This window comes from Macrobrachium nipponense, chromosome 44 (assembly GCF_015104395.2).
Source record: "Macrobrachium nipponense isolate FS-2020 chromosome 44, ASM1510439v2, whole genome shotgun sequence".
In the NCBI taxonomy this organism is placed as follows: Eukaryota; Metazoa; Arthropoda; class Malacostraca; order Decapoda; family Palaemonidae; genus Macrobrachium; species Macrobrachium nipponense.
Window position 1 is genome coordinate 35,520,996 of NC_087221.1, and position 13,271 is coordinate 35,534,266.

General features: G+C 38.2%; 1 protein-coding gene across 2 annotated transcripts; it reads left to right on the top strand.

The window, feature by feature from the left end:
- The first annotated feature begins 155 nt into the window (after window positions 1-155).
- Window positions 156-11,031, top strand: LOC135204181 (interferon-induced very large GTPase 1-like). Of its 2 annotated transcripts, XM_064234245.1 has the most exons (4): window positions 156-257; window positions 2,283-2,826; window positions 3,617-8,145; window positions 8,544-8,702. In XM_064234245.1, exons 2-4 carry the CDS (start codon window positions 2,373-2,375, stop codon window positions 8,556-8,558), a joined length of 4,998 nt encoding a protein of 1,665 aa, XP_064090315.1. In that variant the 5' UTR covers window positions 156-257; window positions 2,283-2,372; the 3' UTR covers window positions 8,559-8,702. The 2 variants fall into 2 exon arrangements, with proteins under 2 accessions (XP_064090315.1, XP_064090314.1); XM_064234244.1 differs by having other exon boundaries at window positions 3,617-11,031.
- The last annotated feature ends 2,240 nt before the right edge of the window (window positions 11,032-13,271 follow it).

A 13,271-nucleotide genomic window follows, 5' to 3' on the forward strand; every position in this document is an offset into this window, starting at 1 on the left:
TGTTAAAAAAGTAAATAGGAATAAAAAAAAAAAAAAATTACCTTAACGTTCGCTAGTCTTACACGAGTACCGGACGAACCGAAGTAACAACTCGTAAAGCCCCCTGCCGTCCCGCCCCCCAATCCCAATCACCCAGCATAACCCCCACCCCCACACCCCCGCCCCCATTCTATAACTTACATAAACAAACAGCCGGCTTGAATCGACTTCAGTTGCTCCTCGCAGGCGTTCCGAAGAACTTCGAGCTTCTACTCAAGGTAAGCATAAACATTCTCTCTTGAGCGTCATATTCGATATGTGTTTATCATTTGTCAAGCAATGGTCACGGTCAACTGAAACAGACGGAAACCAAAATAAGGAATTGCTCTACGACATGATAACATGCATAATAATTCTATAATTCTCTAATCAAGAATATAATAAAACATTTGATGCTTCTACTTGACACTTGAATAATCTTTATTTACTGATTCGACCTTGCCTATTGTTACATCGATTTAGATATACGAATCTCTCGACTGTTCAAGATACAGAATATGTATTTATTCCGACGGCCTCTAATTTTTTTTCTTTTCATATGAATACATTATAACTTCTTTTATTTGCTATGCAAGTTTATGACTGTGACTTAATCATGATGTCTGTACGCTCATTATTAACAATAACAGAAGTAAAAATAACTATATTCCTCCGATCCACCTCATTAAAAATGGAGTCACGTTAGTGACTGGTGTCTGTTATCGGAAAATGTTGGCCTCTGGTTATCAGATAAGGTTCTTTACCGGAGTGAAAAGAGCGACTGATGAAGCGTTATCTAAATAGTGGGAAATGAGCTGATATAATCATTCCATTATCATAGGGGCTGGAGAGACAAATAAATGAAACCTATTAAGGCGAAGGAAACAACGTTCTGGAAACGAGAACCTATCCTAAATAGTGACACAATTTTTCCCAATTTTTGTATTTATTTAAAGGAAATTTCGGGAATTTTCATTAATCAACGCGGGAAAACAATAACTAGATTGACCTAGAATTTTTCAGCGGGGTCAATGGCACAGTAATATTTTTCGTTCGACTTTTCCTTTCCTTAGAAAATAAATCATGGATTATTCATGGTGAATTTAAAATTCTGAAACAACTGACAAGCAACCAAGTCCAGTGACACCCGATAAGGCTCCTTGGTGGAGAGATCTAAGAGGATAAGGCTCCTTGGTGGAGAGATCTAAGAGGATAAGGCTCCTTGGTGGAGAGATCTAAGAGGATAAGGCTCCTTGGTGGAGAGATCTAAGAGGATAAGGCTCCTTGGTGGAGAGATCTAAGAGGATAAGGCTCCTTGAATTGAAGATCTAAGAGGATAAGGCTCCTTGGTGGAGAGATCTAAGAGGATAAGGCTCCTTGGTGGAGAGATCTAAGAGGATAAGGCTCCTTGGTGGAGAGATCTAAGAGGATAAGGCTCCTTGGTGGAGAGATCTAAGAGGATAAGGCTCCTTGGTGGAGAGATCTAAGAGGATAAGGCTCCTTGGTGGAAAGATCTAAGAGGATAAGGTTCCTTGGTGGAGAGATCTAAGAGGATTAGCTCCTGAATTGAAGATCTACGAGGATAAAGGTCCTGGTGGAGAGATCTAAGAGTAATGAGGTTCCTTGGTGAGAAGATCTAAGAGGCTATTATTCCTTGAAGATCTAAGAGGATAAGGTTCCTTGGTGGAGAGATCTAAGAGTATCAATAAGGCTCCTTGGTGGAGAGATCGTAGAGCTAAGGTCCTTGTTGCCTTGGTGGAGGGGGGGAATGATCTATAGGATTGTTTCTTGGTGGGAAGATCTAAGAGGATAGGCTCACCACTTGATGGCGAGATCTAAGAGATAAGCGCTTTGGTGGAGAAATCTAAGAGTGGTACGTCTCCTTCTGATTGGGATATCTAAGAGGATAAGGCTCTTTGGTGGAGAGATCTAAGAGGATAAGGCTCCTTGGTGGAGAGATCTAAGAGGATAAGGCTCCTTGGTGGAGAGATCTAAGTGTTTTCTACTTATGCAGCCACTATTATAGATTTACTATTTTACTTACATAACAGAACATAAAAGTAAACGTTTAAACTTCAAGGTTTCATATATTTTCAGTACAGAAGTGTACAGCACTATATTGGGCACTATAAGGCAATGCCGCGGTATGCAATCAGAATTTCAAGACCAGCAGCCCAATGGATTTACACTTCCAATCTAACAAACCTGTCACCAAAGTTTAAGTCATCTCTTGTTGTTCATATACATATATATTTTTTTTTCAGGGATATCTTGTCATTGCTCAGCCCAAAATTTAAGTCCATCGGTCTGAAATTGACCACAGCAATGAACTGAATAGCAATAGGAGAGTCAAAATGCCTACTGTGAAGTGTCCTGTTCCTGGATGTGACTACGTCACTGATGACCTTGACGCTGTGATCGTAGCTGCGCTCCTCACGACTCATAGGACTGTACACATTCCAAGGACAACTTCTGTTGTCACAGAAGTGAGAAGACCCACTTTACCGGCAACTGGGACAAGTGAAGACTGGTCTGACTTCAAATCAAAATGGTCTAAATATGTAGATGCCGCAAAAATCACTGGGCAGGAAAAAGTGCAGCACCTTCTGGAATGTTGTGATGAGCCACTACTCAGAAACTTAGCAAGCTGTGTAGGTGGAACACTTACTGAGAAGTCAGAGGAAGAATTATTAGCTGCTCTCAAAGAACTTGTTGTACAAGAAGAAAACCTGGTACTACCAAGAGATGCACAGAGCAGCAGTCATCAAGATAAAAACGAACATGGTACATCTTTAGAAGAGAAACAAGGTATGTAGAAGCTTGTGGTACTCTGGACAAGCCATGGCCAACTGTAAAATGTACACCAATATTGCAGTGTAAGATTTATTTCCAACAGATGTTGAAAACGCTGACATCAACCTCAGTATGTCAGTAGTCTTTTTGTGCATTATACAGAGTTTGTTATGAAAGTAAAAATTTAAAAGGGAAGTAAGAAAAGTATTAACAAGGACTGCCTGGTCACGTTTTCCTTCTACTCTTACCTTATTATAATATTATCCACTTAGCCTACTGTAATATTGCCTCATAATTGAAATGTGTAGATCTAAGCTGTATATGGTTTCCTTACAATGCAATGTGTCCACATTACAGTAAAACGTGCCATAAACACACGTCGGTAACTTGTTTCGTCTTGCCTACCTTCCAAAAGGACCATAAAACCAATCTTACTTGTAGAAATATTGGTTACTGTTACACTGCAACACCCTTCGTCTTATGGCTTGTTAACAGCAGATAAATCTATCCGATTTTTTTTACCAATCTTTTTTTTTGGTTTCTGAACTGGTAACTTCGTCCACCTTCATCATAATAGTTTTCAATGTTTTTAAATAAGATTGAGATGAAACTAATACAGTTCATCATTCCCATTGCTTTTGTGATCTCATATTTTAAGTGAATTTTCAGTGTGGAACAGAACAGAAATGCTCTCAATTTCATAATCTAACACAAATTAACATCACGCCATTGTATGCAATACGATCCCAGACGTTAATGTGTATTATACACAATTATATACAATTTATAATTTTGATTTTTGCAGGTAATTTGCCACCGACCGATGGTGTTGGTGACCCACAGCCTTTGGGGAATACAGGGCAAAATCATAAAGAACTTCTTGATAAAAACAATGGTCAATGGAAAACAAGGAAAAACAAGAAAAACAAGAAAAACGGAGGCAATGCAGGCAAGAAAGGAACATCAGCTAAAGTGTTACAGGCTGTGGACGTTCAAGATAAGGTGGAAGATACAGACAGTGAAAGTCTTCAGGTCACGTGTGAAGTGCACCAAGAACAACTCGCTGCAAAAAGGCAAGAGGAATTGTTCATTGAACTTGGACTGACAAAATATTTGAAAGGAAGAAAAATTGTCCTGCAGGAAGTGATGAGGCAGTCCTCTCACAAGATCAGTTCTGTGAGTGACATACCGTGGCATGTCCTGTCTAAGATCATGATGCTCGATTGGAGGGGGAGAGACGACATTACTTCAACTGATCAGACTGTACAAGAACGTGGTAAGGACTTAGTCACTGATGATATGGAGGAAATATTATCTTTGATAACAGATAACACTTCACCGAATGTTCTCTCCTCAATGCCACACCCCATGGATGTTCTTATTGCAGTCATCTTGTGTTCGTCGAATTTCCTACGGCAGATTATTTGTGAGAAGCTATTCATGTGCAAACTAAGCATTCCTTTGGTTATACCCTCAGTCTTGAAAGAAGACCCTTTGTTTCTTCTTTGGGCTTTAAGAAGCACTGTCGCAGAATTTAAGCTTCCAGGTGGAGGCTTTTGCGAAACGTCAGTTGTTAAGCATCATGTCCCTATCGTGTCATGTTTAAGGGTAGGAGAGATTCCAAGATCCAAGTCCAAATTCCTCAATGAACTATTAAATGATCAAAGCCACCCTACTTTCTTTCACCGAGACTGCCAAAATGGAATGAACACGAGGATTCTCTCAGAAGGGGCGTTAGAAATTTCATGGTACTTTCCCCCACAGCAACTTACGAATGCTGATCTAACTGGTAACGTAGTTTTCATGAACCTTCGTGGGGATGGGAATTCAGCTAAGACAGTCAAGAGCATGGAGTTTTTGTGCAGAATTTCGAGTGTTGTCTTAGTGATGACTGATATTGAGGGCATAGGAAATTCTTACAAAATGGACAGTTTAGTATCAAAATTATCCCAAGAAACAAAATTGATCCTCATGCTAATGAAACAACCCAAAACTAAATTTGATGGAGAGGGTAAAGAGAGAATAACAAAGCTTTCGGAACAATTAAAGTTCAAGGGGATGCAGCATTTTATTACCTTAGACTTCGACACCAGAGGAGAATTGAACATTAAGGATTTAAAAAGAAAAACTAATGCCCTAATTAATAGATGCCTGGCTGAAACTACTATAAAGAGAACTATTGAAGAGTGTAAAGAGGAGGCTGACGGCTTGAAGATTATTGTTGATGAAAGCTCCTCAGAATGCAGTAAAAGCCAAAAGATATCAGCACAGGTCATTGAAGAAATTTGTAGAAATGGCATGGATAATCTTAAAGCCAATAATTTACCATTGCAATGTCAACCCTGGCAAGAATGGGCTGAATTGAATAAAGAAAGACATAGACAAAAGAGGAGAGGAAACGACAGTATGGACTCTTATACAGACAAGATTTCAAACGAGATGAGAAAACTCAGGCAAAGGCAATTGCAACTAATTGAAAAACCAAACATACTCTGTGATGCATTTTTGGATAATCTTACTGACTCAGTCAGCGAAGAGATCCTCTACTTCCTGAGGTGGCTGAAGCTTCATCTGGATGAAATCTCAAGACAAACACTACCGAGTCTACAAAAGGAATGTAGCCAAAAATGGAGTAAAATCCGTGAGTCCGATGATGCGACAAAACGTGTCACCTTACAAGATGAGCTGGATAAATGTGAAATAAAACTAGCTGAAGCTTCTTTTGGGTTAGAACATTTCACGAGAGAAATTGCACAGGCCTACGAATCTGTTCAGTACACGGGAAACGAAGCATCAGCAAAAACTCGAGAAAGAATGCAATGTCTCCCAAGTATTATGTCAGAGCTGATGCTTTTAGGTTACCCTCTGGAAATAATGGACGGAGATGCTGCACATATACCAATGAAGTGGGTACAAGCTGTTCTCAGTCAGCTCACAAAAAGGATCGGTGATAAGAAAATCTTTGTACTTTCAGTTTTAGGAATCCAGAGTTCTGGAAAGTCTACTTTGCTCAACACTATGTTTGGCCTTCAGTTTGCAGTAGCTGCAGGCAGATGCACACGAGGTGTGTTTGCGCAGCTTTTGCCAGTTTGCACAGAGTATTCTGGTACGAAATATGATTATATACTGGTTGTAGATACAGAAGGTTTAAGGGCAGCTGAGTTAGGCAAAGCCAAGCTCCAACATGACAATGAAATTGCCACCCTGGTTATTGGCTTAGCAGATGTGACAATTGTCAATGTAAAAGGAGAAAATGTTTCCGAAATGGAGGATGTACTTCAGATTGTAGTTCATGCTCTGCTGAAAATGAGTTTAGTGAACAAGAACCTCAAACTGCAGCCATCTTGCATTTTCGTTCATCAAAACGTTTCTGCTCAGGACGCTGCCCAGAAATTGAGAACTGGCCAACAGAGGTTCATAGAAACACTTGATAAGGCAACGAAAGCTGCAGGAAAGCAAGAGGATAAACCAAACTACACCAGATTCAGGCAACTCATTAACTTTGACATAAACAAAGACATTTGGTATGTATCGGACTTATGGAAAGGAGACCCACCAATGGCACCTGTCAACCCTGGCTACAGTGAGAATGTAAATACTGTGAAGCAAAAATTAATGACAGACGTAATGCAGAACAGATCCTTTCACCTGACAGCTGATAAATTTGGTGCTAGGCTGAAAGATCTTTGGAATGGGATTCTGGTTCAAAATTTTGTGTTTAGTTTTAGAAATAGCCTTGAAATGGATGCTTACAACTCATTAGAAAGAGAATTTTCTGATATTCTGTGGTCAATGAAGTCATCAGCCATGGAGTGGTTCAATAGTAAGAGAAATTTCATCTCCAATAGAGAAAATGAACTGGAGAAATTGAGTCTAGATTTGACGTCAGAGTGCAGACAGCATTTAGACAAAGCATATCAGGAGGCAGTCAAGAGACTTGAAAACTATTTCACCACTCATGAGGACAGATCCTTTTTGGAACAATGGAGAATAAATTCAACGTTAAAGTTAAAATCTAGTTATGGCAACATCATAGATAATGTAACTGACAATGTAAGATGTGAAATAGAAAAGAGGAAAATTCAAGTTGAGCAAAAGAAAGATATGATAACCTATATAACTAGAATAATGACTGAAGCACAGAAGTTGGCAGAACAACTAAGACTGCAGGCGGGAAAGACAAATCTGAGTGAAGAAGAGTTGGAAAGGAGGTTCAAGAAAAAATGGAATAAATGGATGAAAATGATACCTCAAAAAGAAAAGGAAGACCTGGATGTTGTACAGAAAACGAATGACATTCTACAGAGACATTTCTTTCACGATTTGCCTTTGCTGGAAGAGGTCCAGGAAAGAAGATGTAAGGAAACTATACGTGACAACTGTGTAAAATCCATAGAAAATTATGTCACTGACAGGAAATTATTTACTTTGAGCTCCATACATCTCTGCCTGACTAAAACGGAAGACATTGTTCTGAAGTTTATAAATGATTTATTGGAAAATGTCAAGGAAATAGTGAAGGAAAAAGATAATAAAATAAACAAAGGACAATGTGCACAAAAGGTAATGGGCAGAGTTAGTGAGACTGTAAAAAAACTGAAATCAGTCTTGAACTTTACCAATGTAAAGGAGTTAGAAATCTGCTTAGCAATCTTCTCATGTCAGTATGCATCCCATCCATACTCCAAGATATCTAAATTGGAGCCTGGCAGAGGGAAGGCTTATGAAGTAGTCGTACATGGCATTCACCCTGATTTCTATAAAGCTCTACGTAGAAAGTTTTCACATCATTTCAAAGAAGTAATGAGTAAAATTGAACCAGAACTCGTACAACAAAGGACCTCTAGAAATTTCAGTTTTGATATCAAAGCGCATACTCACATGAAGATGGTTAAGTCGAACTGTGACAAGCAATATATTCAGCAGCTCATAAATAACTTGTTTGCTGAGGTTCAGTCAATTACTGACAAAGTTCAGCGTTTCAGTGAAGAGTCTATTGAAGAAATCATACGCATGGTGGCTAAAATGGAAAGGAAGGGCAGTAACGCCTATTTCACAAAATGTTTCAGCATTGACCTCGTCGATTATTTGTGCCAGTCTTGTCTCCCAAAGTTTTGTGAGAAACAAAAGAGGTATGAAGAAGATATGGACCAAAGACTGGTATACGACCGAGACAATTATGGCCCATGTTTTGAAAGGTTCAAGAATGTCTTTCGACAGTTCACAGCTGAACAAGCACTTGCTAATGTTCTGTCAGAACGTGTAGCAAAGGCAATAGAAAATGCTGTTAACATGGACATGGCCCGGACTCTAGCTGACGACGTTAGGAATAACGTAAGTCAATTACAACTTAAACCAGCTTTTCTGAAATCAGTCTTACGTGAGCTTTTAGAAGTAGATAAGTTCCATGAGTTTTACCTTTATCTTAATCACCTAGATTTCTGTTTACAGAAATGGGTATGTTATTACATAGACAGATATTTGTTCACGAAGCAGAATGCTATCCCGAACAGGTACACTAAGATTGCTTTTCAGAAGATAGAAAGCTTCACGTCAGAGTTTTGTGAAATCATGGGACAAGTTCCATGCAACAAGGAAAATTCCCTTACTGCATGGATTGAGGATTTACATTATAGATTAAAGGATAAATTAGCATTACCTCTAGATGATTTGCTGGTTCTAGCAGAAGGTTATGAAATTGCTTCATTTGAAACTTTCACTGGGTATTTCAGGAAGCAAGTACTTGAACACCGGAAGACAATGAGAAAAACATTTGAAAAACACACACCAACTGACCACAAGGTTACCCAGGAAGACAACGTGTACAAATTGATTGCTGCTGAATGTAAAGGGTGCACGGAAAAATGTCCTTTCTGCTCTGCTCCGTGCTCCCTTAATACGCCTGGTCACACAGAAGGAGAAGGAGGAGTAAATCACATTGCGGTGGAGCATTACCCACAAGCATGCGGAGGGTACGTGTGTACAGACTCTCGGAAACTTGTTACAGAAAACTGTACAATATTGGTTGCTAGTAACGCTAGATTTCGTCGTAGAAAAACAATCAATGAGTACCATCCATATAAAGATTACAAGGAAATATATCCTGACTGGGATATCCATGGCGATGTGTCGGTTGAAGCAACACCCTACTGGAAATGGTTCTTGGTGAGGTATGCAACCCAGTTAGCTGCAGTATTTAAAGAAGCAGAAAGGCCTGACATTCCGTCCTCATGGACACACATTACCAAAGAAGATGCAATTAATTCTCTTGGGTTATGAAGGGTGGACAAAATGATGTTGTCGCATGCGTACTTGTGCGCGATACGTCTCTTTGGGCATAACATTCTGATGCCAGCTCTTTTCTTATTGTGCATCTATTGGATAAAGCTGGCATATCAAGATTACGGTCGGAATATACTTTGAATTTTATATTGACAGTGATTATTATCTTTGGAGATTGACTCAGTCCCTGGGAGTTCTTGAACTTAATTCCTCTTCTGCCTCTTCTTTCAAGTTTTCCTTGGATGAAGTGGATCGGGAAATTTTCCAATAATAAGCTGTTAACCCCACAGGAATGATGGGAAAACGTACACCTCATGACATTGTCTCACTTATTTCTATGAATGTTCAAGTCTGTGAAACGTCGTGAAAAAGGTTGAATTTAGGAGGGCTGAGGTCCATATTTCCTCGGAATCCTCTGGAAACTGATAATGGTCTTTGCTAAGCCCTACCTTAGAGTAAGTGGTCAGTGTATTCCCCTTTCTCGTGTTTCCTGTCCTCCAGTCGTTAAGTCACAGCTTTCTCAAGTGTCTTGGTTCAGAACATCTGTCCCTCGTGCAGTTGTTCAACTTATGTAAAATACCATTTCTCTCTCTCTCTCTCTCTCTCTCTCTCTCTCTCTCTCTCTTTTCTTCAGGTTTATGTGGTGCCAAATCTCGGTTGCTACTTTATACAAAGCCACTGAGTCAACAATCGCCTTTTAAAACGTTCAAGACTATTATTAACATTGAACATTATGAACAAGAGGCCTGTAATATCAACCTATACTTCCCCGTGAAAATGGCAAGGAATGCTGGCCACTCTTTGCATATTCTATTCTAAAATTTATTTCGATTCACTAAAGAGATATTAAAACACGTTGCTAGGATTCCGGAGCCTCGCTTGAGACTAATACGAGTATTACACTGGTCAAGTATTAAAGACCTCAATTTGACTTGCCTACCGTCAACTTACATGGCTTTAAACGCTCATGCAAGGAGTGCAAATATGTCTGCTACCCCCTGTTTTCCAGACTCCTGTGTTTTTACTTGCTCTCATTCCTTCCCTGACTGGCTCTCTTGTCTCATTTAGTTAATTAAGCCTTAGCTACTTTTGATCTTGAATGTTTTCCTTATTTTATAATCACTGATCAGCCTGTACAATTTCTACATGAAATATGGAACGGTGATTCAGATTGTATTTAAGTGTGCTCTTTATTATTACGTTTTCTGATAATCAGCTCCTGTGCATCAGTTATTTACGAGTGATTAACCAAGTTGTCGAATGCCGTTGTTGCAATTTACCTGCTCCCCCCCACCCCCACCCCCACCCACCCACCCGCCCACGATCCCAAAAGGGCATCAGCCTGACTTTCCTTGCTACTCAAAGAAAGTTCTGGTATTTTCCAAAAGACTGCAGAGTATGGGATGCCCAAATAGCTACGTCAAAATAAACAAACAGTTGGTGAGATCATAAACTTTTAATGCATGTCAGGAATTAACTTTCAGTACACAAACTTGTCTCTTTCATTACTGCTGTCATAACTATCAGCTGATCGAGTGCGGTTTTCACGGTTAGTGCTCAAATAACAACGATTCTTTTGCCTGAAACAATCGGGATGTAACGGAATCCGATCTTGTTAGCATTTGCATAACTCTTGTAACATATGATTTTTAATTTTAAGGCTAATCTATACATTATAACCATCCCATTCAGATCTCTCCTAGATGTGACCAGTGACCCCTAAGGTTTTTCGGGGGTCGTTATCTAGGACAAATATTTCTTGGAGGTCATTACCTTTATATGGTATTTACAGTCTTTTATTTATGTTTTTATGGTCATCCCTAAACGGGTTCGTATACCAAACACACCGCAAAGGTGGATACATATACTGTGTTAAAACCCTTGGGTTTATCTAAGAATTGTCTTGACATTTTTTCTCTGAATAAAAACCTGAATCATCTGCAAGTTTGTTTTTCCTCGGTGAAAATACTTATAAAGTTTACTGTTATATCTTCCCTGTAAAATTGTAAGTATTCTTCTTCCCGATTACATTTCCAAGGAACCTAAAGCATTCATACTTACTCAAGGAAATACATATCGACCTGAGTATGTAACAATTACTTATGTATATATATATAAATATGTATGTATATATATATATTATATATATATATATATATATATGTATATATATATATATATACTATATATATATATATATATTATATTATATATTATATATATCGACATATATACATTTTATGATTGATGCAAAAATTAATATATATATAGACTGGTAAAAATGTTCTGTTACAACAGAATTCCATCTAATTCCATCTAATAAAAGGAGCCCATAAAAACACCAAAATATAGAGAGAATAGTACTATATTTCAGAGACTGCTGTCTCCCTCTTCAGGGAGACAGCAGTCTCTGAAATATAGTACTATTCTCTCTATGTTTTGTTGTTTTTATGGGCTCCTTTTATTAGATATATATATTATATATATATAGATATATATATATATGTTATATGTATGTATATATATATATAAATATATATTATATATCTATATATATATATATATATATATATATATGTATCTATGTATGTATATATATATATAAATATATATATATATATATATATATATATATATGTATATATATTATATTGTGTGTGTGTGTGTGTGGTGTGTGTGTTATAAACACTGCTTACATTCAGTATTATTATTTTTTTAAGGATTTTAGGTTTGATTTTTAAGTTGTCCTGTTTGATTGCTTCTTTTGATGACCTAAATGTTTAATCATGGTGCAAGCTTTAGTATTTTAATCGTAAATGTATAACCTTCTTATAATTTATGTTATTTATTTTTGTACAGCCCTCGAAAATGTAATGAAGTCATAACGAAATGTCGGGAATAAAATTACCCTTTTTAGCAAGTCTTTATTTCCTTCTCCTCGTTGATAAAGATATGTATATATACATACATATAATGTGTGTGTGTGTACACACACTATATTATAAAAGTGATAAGAGCAAATAACTAGAAAATGCACGAACTGGGGAAAGAGTAAGTGAAGAACTTGTGTAATTCCTTGATGGGGTCATAGGGACAGCTGGGATACTGTTAGCGGATACAACAGTTCGACAAAGGCAGGACCCACTTGAGCCCTAAGTGGGTCTTGGACAGTAAGTGGTAGATGACTCAACGAAAAAAAGAGTAACTAAGTGTGAGTAAAGGAAGGCAAATATACAGAGATAAGCAAAACTGCGATTGGTGAGAGAATAGAAAGCAGCCATCCAGGGAGGTAAATACGCTAAGTTGACGAACACATAGATTACGTGATAAATGATGGAAAGCGAGATGTTGTCTGAAGTGGATGCAGCAGCTCGTGGTTAACGGAGTGGAGCATTACGAATAATCGTTGAATGTGCTGGATAGACGAGATACAGAATAGAATAGAATATAGAATTTAGGCCCCCACGGCCAAGCGTTAGGACCTACGAGGTCATTCAGCACTGAAAGGGAAATTGACAATACAAAGATTCGAAAAAAAAAAAACCTTTTGTAATCTTATTATCAAAGTAAAGTTATAATATATGACTTGTTTTCAAGATGCTACTCGTCCCCTTATTATAATACACCGGACTTTATTTTTTGGCGGCTCCCTTGTCGCAAGTCCACTCATAAACTACGTTCCATTCCGTCATTGTCCCAACTTTATGACATAAAATTGTTAACATTGATAACGTTAATATTCCTGGCTCAACATTTGAACTTCCCAACCCAACGTTGTAGTACTCAAACGGAAGCATAGGGAAATTCCAGTGTGTGACGTAAACAACGATAAGTATTTAGGACTTGAGTATCGCAGGGTCAATATTGGTTCGGCTGATGCCATCTTACATGGCGTCCAGTTAAGAGGAAATCTACTTGCAAAGGCGAAAAATACTTCCTCCATTTGTTTTTGTAAAACCCAAGGCCTCGGTAAAACCGACCTGGTACAGACCTTCGTACGCACACTCCCTCTAAGTCTGTTGCGACAGTAAATTTCACTCTCCGGACATCCAATTAAAACACGGAGAGTTAAATGAGTGTCCATTTTAATAACTTGAAAAATCTAGAAGCTACGAATCATGAACATTTATTACTCATATTCACCCCTTCACTTCATTCGTGAGCGTCAAAACGGTACA